Here is a 13,554-nt window from a genome sequence, read left to right as displayed (position 1 = left end):
GTAATAGGTCAATAACGATAAAAGCTTTCCTTCAGAGGCCAAAGCATGAACTAGCATGTAAAACAGCCAAACAACACGTAAAAAGACCTGACAGTTCTGTTCCTGTGTGTCTCCTTTCACCCAGCTACAGCCTGGAGGGTCTGGAGGTGGAGAGGGCAGCGCTGCTGGCTCAGTGTCCCATCCTCAGTGATCAGGAGGAGAGGGCTGCAGGGAGGAGTGTACGTCCAGACAGCCAGGAGAGAGGCTCCCTGGTGTCCCTCACTGAGGAGGAGCAGGAAGGAGACGGGAGCAGCATCGACAGCCAGGTGTGTGTGTGTGTGTGTGTGTGTGTGTGTGTGTGTGTGTGTGTGTGTGTGTGTGTGTGTGTGTGTGTGTGTGTGTGTGTGTGTGTGTGTGTGTGTGTGTGTGTGTGTGTGTGTGTGTGTGTGTGTGTGTGTGTGTGTGTGTGTGTGTGTTCATCTAGGATCGCAACAGGGTCTTTAGTCTTCAGTGAGAAGCTCTGCTCAAATCTAGCTTCCTGCTAGGGATGGGAATAATAAATCGATGGTCGTTAAGAATTTGGTCGATCACGTGGAATTTTTAATTGATCTGTGTATTTTTCATTCTAATTGTATCTCTGACTGTGTATCAGTACTCACTGAATTGAAACACGGCTGAGCGTTCAGTTCTGCAGCCATACGTCAATAAGCCAATGAGCTGAGAATTAAGTTGGATAAAGCTCCAGTTTGCAAACTGAAAGTTGCAATAACAATTATAAAACACACAGAAATACAAGAGTATTAATTGGAGCAAATCTAGCTTACTGTATCAAACCTTGCTAGCATGAATTACTAGGTTTAATCTTATCTAAAACTTATTTAAACACAAAACACACTTAAATATGCAAGATTACTGTGAAAACTAACCTCATAACTCTTCGGGGGCTAAAACATAAAACATTGAACTCATTGACGTTATCTCTACAGTTTAATCTCACTTGAGTTAGTTTTACGATCGACGGGAAGTCTTTTTTCGTCCTTTCCAAATAATAGCGTCCGATTAATTGATCATTAACGTTATAGATGCTCGAGTTCAATCAATCAATCAATCAATCAGACTTTATTTGTATAGCACTTTTTACAAAAGAGAAATGTAACACAAAGTGCTTTACATAAAAAAGGAGAAAGTAATAATAATAATAATAATACTAACAAACATAGAAACAAGCAAACACCCTCCTCCCATCCCCAACCCTCCACCCCTGACCCTCCATCCCATTAAAAACAAAGCACAAACTGAGAAAGCGCCATCTCAACGTGGAGCAGTGAGGAAACACTGGAGGCAGGCTAGAAATTAGTTAGATAAAATTAAGTAAGGTAAGATAAAATAAAATAAAAAACAAAAGTAAATAATAACAATAAAAAGTAAAAAAAAAAAAAGCTAGATAAAAAAATAAAACAATAAATAAATAGTAGCAAATAGATAAATAAAAGAAAAACAAAAGAGAAGATGTTGTAACACTAAGATGCATGAGCAGAAAAAGCTTTGAAAATGGTTCAAGTCAAAGCCAATTTAAAAAGATAAGTCTATAGTTTGCTCTAAAAAAAATGAAGCGAGTTGGCAGGTTTCTTCTAAACTAAATGTATGACTTTTATATAATGTGATTTTATGGATATTTTTTTTAATATTCTGTCTCTTACTGTTAAAATAAACCTACCATTAAAATTATAGACTGTTCATGTTTTGGTCAGTGGGAAAATTTTGCAATAATTACAAAATTGGCATGAGATCAAATACTTATTTCCCTCACTTTAGTATAGTAAAAATGAAGTAAAGAAATAAAGTATAGCATAGCATAATATATAGTACAGTAGAAAAGTATAACATAGTATTACAGGTATAGTTTTACAGTGTATATAGTATAACTTGTTTAACATACTATGTAGTATAATACAACAATGTTACAGTAAATAGAATAGAAAAAAAAAACATATAACATGTAGTTTTGCATATATAATATTGATGATTTCTCCTTTGTGTGTTTTTAGACATCACATCAGGTACTGTCTGTGACAAACAGCTGTCCTGCCATGTTCCATCACCAAAACCTCACCAAATCCATCTCCATGGTTACCATCAGTCACCGCGACATAGATGGTGAGTTTCTTCTTATCGGCATCTTTTGTGTTTTATTTTTTACTTCCTGTCAGATTTATTCATCCTTCATTTCATCCCTTCATCTCGTTGCCCTCCTGTAGTTTGAAAGTTGTCCTCTTGAACTTGTGCAATAAGATTGTTCTTTTACTTTCCTGTTCATCCCGCTCCATCCCGTCCGCACCCATTAGTGAGTGGGTTTCCTCGATCAAAGCGACGAATCAGGTTCTCCCTCAGTATCTCCCCGCTCCTTTCCAAAAATAGACGCTTCTTTTCTATTGGCTCTTCCTCCAGCGACGAGGAGGAGGAGGGAGGGAGTAAGTATGATAAATGTAGCTGTAGTCCCCATGTGTCCTCTGTTGGTTTGGTGTCCTTTAACACTGTCCAACAACACAACAAGTGCTCACTAAAATGTGTTCACCTTCTAGAGAAACTGCACAATCAGATGAATCTCATATAGGGTTTTTCGACCGGGAGCTGGTGTCCGTCCAGAGCCCCACCAGTGGTCAGGTGGTTCGCAGTTAGCTAGCGCTGTCCCGATAGCCCGCCAGCGTTAGCCTGCCAGCCTGCATCAATCACATTGTAGTTTAACAAATCAAACAAATGAATGATTCATGTTTTCGTTGGTCTGTCAACGTTGCCTAGTTGGTCTCGGTCTTGCTAGCCCGCTAACGCTAGCACGCTATCGATCGCCAGCTAATGTTAGCACGCTATGATCGGCCGCTAATATTAGCAAGCTATCGATCGGCCGATAAAGTTAGCACGCTAGCGATGGCCCGTATCAATCACATTAAAAAAATTTTAAAAATCAAATAAATGATACACGTTTTAGTTGGTCTCTTTCAAAGGCACTGACTATGTCTTGTTGGTCCAATAGCCCCGCCCCCAGCCCCTGAGGTAGCGGTTCACGGCTCAAGACTACCAAAGAGTTGGTGCCGCTGTGGAACCCGTTTTTCCCAGCCGTTAGCCGGCTCTTTGGCGGTTGAAAACCAAAGAACCGTTTGCAATTGGGCACTGGCCGGGCACAGGCTGGGAACTTCTTCCGATGGAAAAACCTTAGTATCGGATCTACTGCTCCACACTACAGTCTAGCAGGTGGCAGTAATGCACCTATACACTGGATTGCAAACCAGCAAAAAAATCCAAAGAAGAAGAAGAGCAAAGCATTATGGTGTGCCGAGGATACACAAAGACACCTTGGAAATTCACTGGTAGAATTCTGAGGATCCTTGACATTGAAGCAGTCCTTTTGCAGGTGTCGATGATGTAGTATCATGCAAATTTAGTTGTTTGAGAGCTTAAAAAATACACCAAAGGAGTTGGACATATGGGAGGTTGCCAGGGTTAAAAATGAAGAGGTGTCCCTGTTGCTTTCTGGACTTAAACCCCATTGAAAACATTTGGTCCCTCTTCAAGCAAGAGTGAGCTCTACAAAGCACACCTGAGGCTAAAAATACATCACATTCAACTCTGGAGGATCATAAAGTCATTGAGAAGGCAGCTTGCTTTTGGCAAATTGTTTATTATTACTTTTATATATAAATATGGATATATAAAACATGCACATATTAGAGTAAGATGGGATTAACTTCTAACACTGAGTCTGTTCAACAATTAAAATAATCCTGAGTTTAAATAATGTCTCTGGAGGTGCTACCATGATAACCATCCTGTTTCATCCTCTTCTAAATGTCGAGTTTTGGTTTCTCACAACCTTTAAATGCATTAAACTGTTCCTCTGGCTGGACTTGGATCAGGTTTGTTTTTTCAGTATTAAACCTATAATCTAAAATTAAAATGTACAATACACCGACTACTGATCTCTACTGACTGTATGTAGCTGTACAAGACCAAAAACATGGATTTTTGTCATTGCTACATGCAAAGGTTGTCTCCTGTTTGTTTTCCTTTCTGCTGATATCCTTGTGCACACATGCCTTACCCTCTCGGTTTCTCCTGTGTGATCCTCTTCACTTCTTAATCTGCATTTTATCACCATTGAAGTGACATTTGTTGCAGTTGTCATGTAAACAGAGTAAATCAAATGATGTGTCCTCTTTGCTTCCTGTAGGAGTGAGCTCATTCTCCAGTAATTCTGGCTCACTGGAATACAGGTAGGAACTAAAATGTCTTTTTACATGTTAAACGACACTCTTACACCTGTAGACAATAACTTTAATACTTGGCATTACCTGCCAGATGAAAAATGAGCATGTTTTTTTACTCTTCTTTGCTATGTTTATTAAAGCTGAGTGGCTTAATGGTCATGTGTGTGTTTGTCAGTATTTCAGAGGAGGAGCCGGGCCCTCTCCGCACCGACTTCGAGGGAAAAGGAGGACCTAAAATCAGCCGGACATTTAGCTACCTCCGCAGCAAGATGAGCAAAAAGGGCAAGGTGAGAAAGTTATGATGGTATTTATGTATTTTGTCATGATGGGACATTGCACACAAGTGGTTGCTCTGTTAACTGCTGCATTGTTGAGCCATGCTGCAATATATACAGCCCAATAACACGTGTGTGTCCAGTCAGCAGGTGATCCGCGGGGTCTTAAAAAGTCTTAAAACGTCTAAAATCTAATAATAATTTGAATTTAAGGCCTTTAAATGTCTGAAATTCTCTTAAAATCTCATAAAATGTCCTAAATATTATTTTTTGAAAGGTCTTAAAAATGTATCAACGCTACTTTAATATAAAACAAATGCATAAACTTCAGTCTCACTTTTAAAAGTTTATTTTAAATTTTTGAGGACGCTGTAATATAACTAGAAAACGAATCTAACTGCCTGTGCAGATTTTATCGAGCACAACCAGCTGGTGTGCTGTGCGCACCGCGGTGTGTTACAGGCTATAGCATAGAAGCCGAGAAAAATTAACGAAAAAGCCAAATTACTTGTTTAAGATGGGTAAGTGCAAGTTCAGCGATTTGGTGCTCCAGAACGAACAGTTTAATGCATGGAAGCAGGTGGATGGACACATATCTTAAGCACACTACAACTTCTGCAAGAAAAAAAAGTAATTCCGGGGCCTCCGATTGTCCTTCATGTCTTTTGTATTTTTTTGTCAGTATGGATGTGAAATGTAATTTAAATTGTATTCATTATGGTCTTAAATAAGTCTTTAAAAAAGTCTTAAATTAGACTTGTTGAAACCTGCAGAGACCCTTAGATAACTGCTAACAGGGATGACTGACACAACACACACACACACACACAAACTCACTGTCCTACAGGCTAACAGTGAATATCCATGATGAAACTAGCCACAGCCTCAGACATTACGTCCATGAGAATTTTCAGTATGAGTATATATGTTATGTACACATGCACACAACAGGGGAGATTCTGTGTCTTTATTAGTGCAGTTGGCCTTGCAACAACATCAGCAACACCATCAGCTATTCATCACAGGAAGTTAAAGAGCACTGTGGTTTCCTTGTTGCCTTACAGATGATCTCAATGTAGTAAGTTCATGGGATGTGTGTCAGTGTTTTGTTTGACGTTGGTTACAGTTTGGTGTCAGACCAACATCCCTTCTTGTTATTGTGATGACCAAGAAAAATAACATTTCCAAACATATTTGAAAAACTATTTTCCTCTGAGAGAGCAGCAGTGCTTCTAGAGAAACGAATGTTTGGTCAATATGAGATGATTATTACAGACAATGAGAGATGATAATAGCAAAAGATATGAGATGATTATAAAAGATGCTATGAAGTTATTATAACGTGAAATGAGACAATTATAACAGATCATATGAGATGATTATAGCAGATGATATGAGTTGATTATAAAACAGGTGAAATGAACAGGTGAAATGAAATTATTATAATAGGTGAAAATTATTATAATAGGTGAAATGAGATTATTAAAAAAGACCATATGAGATGATTGTAACTGGTGAAATTAGATGATTATAACAGATCATATGAGATGATTATAACAGGTGAAATGAGATTATAACAGATCATATGAGATGATTAAATCAGGTGAAATGAGATATTATAACAGGTCATATGAGATGATTATAACAAGTGAAATGAGATTATTATAACAGCTAAAATAAGATTATAACAGGTCATATGAGATGATTATAACAAGTGAAATGAGATTATTATAATAGGTAAAATGAGAGAATTATAACAGATACAACAGGTGATATGTGATGATGAAGCCTAGACAGAGATACTTTGACTCTTGCAGACTGGTTGGCTGATGGGATGATGAGTAATCATGTGTTGCAGCAGCATGAACACACCAAAGGCACTGCGATTTTAAGCATATTTTAAATAGGAACAACAGAAAGAGGACAGGCTCACAATATAGGTGTGTTGCTATGTTGTGGAGTTAATGTGGCCATCTGATGAAAACAGCTGACAACAAGATTGACAGTCCCAGACATTGACAGCAGTGAGCGAATGTCTGAATTTATGAGACATAAACAACCAGCCTAAGCATGCAATGAGATAGTCTTCCTGCCTGACTTAACCTTTGCTATAGTTTCACAAGTCTTCACACCTACATTCTCATTCATCTGTGACCAACCGTGGTTTCTATGGAAGCCAAAACTAAGGCACAGTACTTAAACGTACAGTGTTTTCACATCTCCAGACCAAGAGAACAGACCTACAGATAAAATACATGAATGAAGTGTAAAAATGCTCAGTGCTAGGACTGAGTTTAGATTTCTGCAGAATATGTATTGACATTTGCTTTTAAGGTGCATTATTTTGAGTTTATAATTCTCAAATCATATTTGTTTCATAAGCTGGTGCTTTACATTTATGCATCCCAAATACAACTGATCTCCTCCATTATTATGTCTTTAGAAGAATATGACCCATACCCAGCAAACTAAAATTAAAACTGGAACTAAATAGAAATTGAAGTGAAACTAAATATTCAAATTAGTGAATGAGATGAAAATATTTGCTGAGCTAAACCTCATTAAAAGCAAATTCAGAGAAAAGGGGAAAAAGAGAAAAAAAGGAGAAATGTTTGTCAACTTTAATCCAACATTCACAATGCATAATGAAATATGAACTTTCGTCATGAGATACCAACATATATTTTGGGGGCGTATGCTAAAATGGTGGCTCTGAGAAGTTGACAAGAATTCTGCAAAGTCTGCAGATAGACAGTGAAAGAGGAACAGTGTGTGTGTGTGTGTGTGTGTGTGTGTGTGTGTGTGTGTGTGTGTGCGTGCGTGTGCGTGTGCACCGGTGCATGTGCACAGATGTTAGATGTTGGCTCATTTCCTGATTTCAAAGCAGACTGACTTGCAGCACCAGCTTATACACTCTTACTAAAGCCCAAAAGCAGCAACAGGATGCCCAGACAGAGAAAGAAATTCAGGCAGACAGGACTTATGTTGAGGATTAGAAGAGGACAGACGGACAGAGAAACAGTGTAGAGGGACAGACAGGAGAAAGTAAGACAGTTATAGCTATAGCCATGCTGTGTAAGAGATTCAGACGCTCTGTGAGGCGGAGAGGAGAAACTGGATCAGATGAGGTAAGAAGATGAGTGTGTGTGACTCAATCTGCCTGCCAATAACCCTCACAAATAGGGCTGCAACAACGAATCGATTATATCGATTTAATTTGATGATAATCATAGTTGGCAACAAATTTCATCATTGAATAGTTGTGTCTGGTTTGGGAGTGAGTCACTTCCCCCAGTGAAGGAGTTTAAGTATCTCATGGTCTTGTTGACTAGTGAGGATTATAGAACGGAGATGGGCAGATTGTTTGATGCGGTGTCAGCAGTAGGGATGGGAATAATTAATCGTTGATCGATTAATTGTTGTTAAGAATTTGGTCGATCACATGGAATATTTACTCGATGTCACTGAACTGAAACACGGCCGAGCATTCAGTTCTGCGGCTGTACGTCAATAAGCCAATGAGCTGAGAATTAAGTTGCATGAAGCTACAGTTTGCAAACTGAAAGTTGCAATAACAATCACAAAAAACACCGAAATATAAGAGAAGAGTTGTATTCATTAGGCTACGGATTCATTAGCTTGTCAACCTGCTGGTTAGCTTGTCGGAGACCGTCTGAAGCGCAACAGTAGTGACGTAGAAGCCATGTGACCGTGGTGTAGTTCACTATAGCATAACGTTAGCTTTTTACTTCTGTCGTCTGCATTAAAGCTTCAAACATAATAAAAGTGGTGTTCATTTGTCACAGAGCTTATTTTCTGCAATGATCCAAAATCCAATGCAAAAATCCCGAATAGACGAATTCTGAATAGATCCAATGGCGATGCTACTTCCTGGTTGGCCTATAAAAATAAGTCATTTAATTTGCTCTCTAATGCAGCCATGCCTTTACTGAAGTATTGCTGAACAACAAATGGGGTGTAAAAGGGCTCACGTTAGCATTTTTTCAACAACTTCCCGACATGTTATCCTGACATGCTTGGGGTCTATAGATTCATTACATCTTCTAGTTTCATATAATATTTCATATAATACTATCTCCAATATATTCCTTAAATTAAAAACAGCGGAATTTTAACAGGTGAATCAATCCACTCCCCCCACCCAAAAGGAAAAATAAAAACTGGCGATTTCTATTGTTTATAGATAAAATAACCTATTCATTATTTCTCTTTTATTGCTTCCAGGAGAAGGAGAAGGAGAGGAAAGGAGAGAAGGAGCGAGAGAGTAAGGAGAGAGAAAAGAAGAGCGCTAACGGTCATCTCTTCATCCCAGTCAGTCCGTCTTCTTCCACAGTCTGTCAGCACTGCACCAAACTTCTGAACAATAAGGAAACCTTCCTCTGCAACAGTAAGAATTACTCACACCTGTTTTTCCTTTCTCTTTCCTTCCCTTCTGTCTTTTCCAAGTGCCAGACGAGCTTTCTTGTCTCCTCTGTCTCCTGTAAACTTCCCCTTCCTTCCTTCTTTCTTTCTTTTTGTTCGTCCTCCCTTTGCCTCCCTAAGTAGTTTAACTGTGACACGTCTGTCCCATTTTCTCTTTGTTTCTCACAGCAGGAATTAGAGGTGGGGGGAAAAATTGATACAGCATAGTATTGCCATATTTTGCCTTGCAATATTATATTTTATTTATTTATTTATTAGATTCATAGCCGCCAAGTATCGATATTTAGCGTTTCGACGTCCAGCTGGCTGTCATTTTTTTATATTATAAAAAATATAATAATATAATATATATAATATAATATAATATTTTTTTATATATATTTTTGCTTTTTTTTTTTGGAGACCATAGCAGGCTCATTTTGGGAATATACTGGAGATACTGGTATCATATGAAACTAGAAGATCTAAGGAACCTATAGGCACCATGTGTGTCGAAATAAGGAGTAAAATAACGCTGCAAATTTAGGCTTTTTTATGTTTCATTCAAAAAAATGTGGCTTATGTCTCATTGTGGAGAAATAAAAAGACTGAAGTGAGATGAATAGACTGAGAATTTTCTCTTATTTGACAAAACAATTCTTGATTGAATTTAATTTTGTGGACACAAAATGCCGTTAAACAGTTAAATCACAATGTATTGTATCACAATACTCACCATATCGTAAAATGCTTAAAATCTCAGTAATATCGTATCGTGACTCAAGTTTTGGGATAAAATCGTATCATGGGGCCTCTGCTGATTCACACCTCTAGCAGGAATCCACATGCAGTAACAACACTACAGTCATATTAGTTCACAGTTCAAATTTGTTTCCAGACCTGCAGAAAGAAAGCAGAAACCGTGGGCATACTCTTTTATGTTAGTTTGTTAGTCATCCTGTTGGAAAATGTTCATTACTATTATGACTAGTGAATGAAACGAGACTGTCTGCATCAGCTGTTACAAAGGTCATCCATCCACACATTATTTCTAGTCATATTGCAAAACAATAGTTAATCTTTCCGATAACTAGTGAAGGGATAATGAAGCTTCGTGAACCATTTACTTTATTTTTTTACCTCTCTAGATGGTGGTCTTGTTTTAAATAAAAAGGCTTTAGCAATGGGAATTGAGTGTGTTTTCAGGCTTTTGTTGAACAAAGAGCGCCATCTAGTGGGCTCTGTAAATAAGGCAAATGGTTCATGAAGCTTTGTTGTCCCAACACTACCTATAACTTTCTCACTAGTTAATGATTTTAGTGCTTTTGAACGCGACTGCACCAAACTTTTTAACTCTGTAACCATCGTAACCATCAAATGAATAAGGGATGAACCGATCCAAAGTTAATATCGGATATCGGTTGACGTAGAGTCAGCAGCCGTTGGAAACAGAGACAGTTTGGATCTAATATTTTTGTTTGGTTTAGATTTTTTTTCACCATGTTTAGGTCAAGCCTGATGTAGCTTTACACTAAAAGAATGGTCTCAGTCATTTCCATAGACTAGGGATGGGCGTTTGAAAGAAACCTGACAACTTCAGCAACTATAACGTTAACGATCAATTAATCCATTAATCGCTATGTTTTCATCCATACTGCAGTATGGATAAAAACATATATATATATATATATATATATATATATATATGTATATATAATACAGTTCTGTACATCAGTCAATAACGCTCTTATTTTGAAAGGACGAAAAGAGACTTCCTGTCGATCGTTAAACTCATGTGAAGTGATACTGTAAGTATACTGTGTTTAAATAAGTTTTGGATAAAATTAAACCTAGTAATTCATGCTAGCAAATAATTGCACAGTTTACAAACTGTAGCTTTATCCAACTTATGTTCAGTGAGTACTGATACGCAGTCATAGATAAAATTTAAACAAAAAATTGATTAAAAATTCCACATGATTGACCAAATTCTTAATGACCATTAATCAATGATAGATTAATTATTCCCATCCCTACCACAGACTGAGGCATAAAGCTTATTGATTAATCACTGATATCGTATCCGTACCTTACATCTGCTGATACCACAAACCCATAACTTGGTATGGGAACTTCCTCTTCTTTCTTCTTTCTTCTTTCTTCTTCCTTTATATTATTTCCACTTCATGGACCAAAATGTGTGTGACACTCACGATTGGAGAGTTTGTGACTTTAACGTAATGACGTTGAGGAAGCTCCTTTCAAAACACTCAGTGTGTGGAAAGGAGCTTTGTGTCTTCTTTGGTTATGTAAAATACATGTGAACAAACAGTGGAGCAATGCTTGTTACGTTCCTGAGACTTGTGAACACACTGTGAGAAAGTAGGCGACAAGAGAACTAACAGGAAGTGACAGTCACTGTCTGTATGCAAATGAAAATTGCAGCTTTCACATAGTTTTTTTTGGCTGACTTGAGTTTTGTAATGATGGGTTGACATGTGTGGTGTGTGATCTCATTTGTTCCATGTTCCATGAATGGCAAGATGAAGGGAGGGGCCTTCTGCTACTCTTACAGTCTGTTGCATCACTCTGTGTGTGTGTGTGTGTGTGTGTGTGCGTGTGCGTGTGCATGTGTGCGTGTGCGTGTGTGTGCGCGTGTGTGGACAGAGTCTGTAATGGCTTTTTTTTGTTTACAACAAACTTTTCTTTTTTTTAAATAACTGATTTACTATTATTATTAATTATTTATAGTGTGTGTGTGTGTGTGTGTGTGTGTTGTCATTGACAGAGGCTATACATAGTGGCCACCAGAAGTCAAAAACGCATGGTTCTAATCATCATAATGTCTTGTTTGCAGACTGTGGAGCCCATGTCCATAAGTGCTGCAGAGAGGGTCTGTCTGTCTGTACAAAGAGCAAAACTAAGGTAGGTCTGATACACTCAAAAATGTATCTAAAAGTATCTTTGAATTCATGACTTAGATGGACTTGAATTAGCCTTAGTTATCAGTGTCTTGTTGCAACAGCTTTTGGATCTGTGAGAACAAAAAATGTTTCTTGATTTAGAAAGTGGTATGTTTTGATAGAAATCAGATCAGTAAAAACACAAATAGGCCAACTTTATACACAAAATAGCACACATTATTTGGTACAGTAGCAGAACAGCACACATACATGTGAATACTACTAGTGATCGACATGAGTCTTTGAACCTCACAGTGACTGTACCCTGTTCTGTCAGAGACTAAAAGTAACATGTCCAAAACAAAAGTATTATCTTTCATCTAATGTTTCATCTGTGTTTGTTTCCAGCAGCATTCTCTGGTGTCAGAAGCTGTTCCTGGGTCAGCTGTGAACATGAGGAGTAAATGTAAGAACACATACAAACTTGCTAACTCTTACTGAACATGTAAGGCAATGGGCATTAACTAAAAAAATGCAAAAGCCAGATGATGCACCTTCCACTCCAGCAGGACTTGAGCTGACTCAGCAGCTTACAACATGAAGACTCTGTTGTAAACTGGACAGACATGGATCAAAATGATTTTGGCACACACTTGAAGTGGTGTCTAATTGTTGGAATAAACATCAGGGAACATCAACTCTACCGCGGCCATCATTAATATCAGTGTCAGGGGGTCCGCTCTACTCAGTGCTCCAACATTATGCTGAATTTTTACACAGACTCAACACACAATATTCAAGATTTCATAGATGCAAGCCAAAGCAATCAATAGGTGTGTTTCCATTAGGTACTTCTCCCTCTAATGAGCCGCTATGGGTGTGGCTTGGGAGAGAGGATCTGCCCAAAATTTGTTCAACTTCACCGGGTAGCGGCTCAGAAACCTGCCTCTGGTAGGTACTTCCTGAGCTGCTACTAACTAGTCGATGCTGATTGGATATGGTTGAGGCGGGATATGACATGAGTACAACTCAACAAAATCACAACATTACAGCTCCATTTTAAAAAGAAATAAGCAGAGCAGACTGGGATGAGAGAATCGAGAACAAGAAACCAAAAAAGAGAAGACGTTGTCGATGTCTCGACTGTTTGGACAAGCCGCGTCGGGCTATTGTCACTGATGTCACAGTCAAAATTGTCACTCACTTAATCACGTGAGTGTCACAGAACTATTTACATCACATTCGAATACTGTTTGTTAGCTGCTACAAAAGTACCTGTATGGGCACAGAGGCCGAGGGGAACTAACTAGTGGGCGTAGCCAAAACACTCAGCTGCTTTTAAAAAAGTACTATCAGGCCAGTCTCACAGCTACACAACCCAGCAACCAAATCCACTCAGCACACAAGCACACACACACAACCGGTGTTATTGTCAATCAGTATATTCAGGTCGTCAGCTGACCAGATACCGTTGCTGAACCCTAGACCTGAACAACTGAAGCAAGCCCAGATCATAGCACTGCCCCCACATGCTTGTACTTGGGTGTGCGGGTGGATAAACACCTCAAGGAACTAATTGTCTTTACCTTGCATAAGATGTTGAGTTGTTGGCGACTAAAACGTCAACCCCATCAGGTTTAACTTGATGAGGAGGGTGAGTGGGCATCATCATGAGCTCATCAAGAGTCAACGGCCATCCACATCTGGAGAGGA

The 13,554-nt window shown here is 38.5% G+C and overlaps 1 protein-coding gene across 1 annotated transcript in view; it reads left to right on the top strand.

The window, feature by feature from the left end:
- The window catches only part of akap13 (A-kinase anchoring protein 13), a 116,849-nt gene that overhangs the window by 85,019 nt on the left and 18,276 nt on the right, over positions 1-13,554 (top strand). The window contains exons 18-24 of the mRNA XM_059335896.1: positions 125-305; positions 2,028-2,136; positions 4,205-4,247; positions 4,417-4,528; positions 8,762-8,924; positions 11,796-11,863; positions 12,250-12,307. Coding sequence (XP_059191879.1) covers positions 125-305; positions 2,028-2,136; positions 4,205-4,247; positions 4,417-4,528; positions 8,762-8,924; positions 11,796-11,863; positions 12,250-12,307 — 734 coding nt within the window. The remainder of the gene's footprint in view (positions 1-124; positions 306-2,027; positions 2,137-4,204; positions 4,248-4,416; positions 4,529-8,761; positions 8,925-11,795; positions 11,864-12,249; positions 12,308-13,554) is intronic.

The sequence above is a fragment of the Centropristis striata genome, chromosome 6, assembly GCF_030273125.1.
Source record: "Centropristis striata isolate RG_2023a ecotype Rhode Island chromosome 6, C.striata_1.0, whole genome shotgun sequence".
NCBI lineage: Eukaryota > Metazoa > Chordata > Actinopteri > Perciformes > Serranidae > Centropristis > Centropristis striata.
This window is presented reverse-complemented; position numbering and strand designations above follow the sequence as displayed.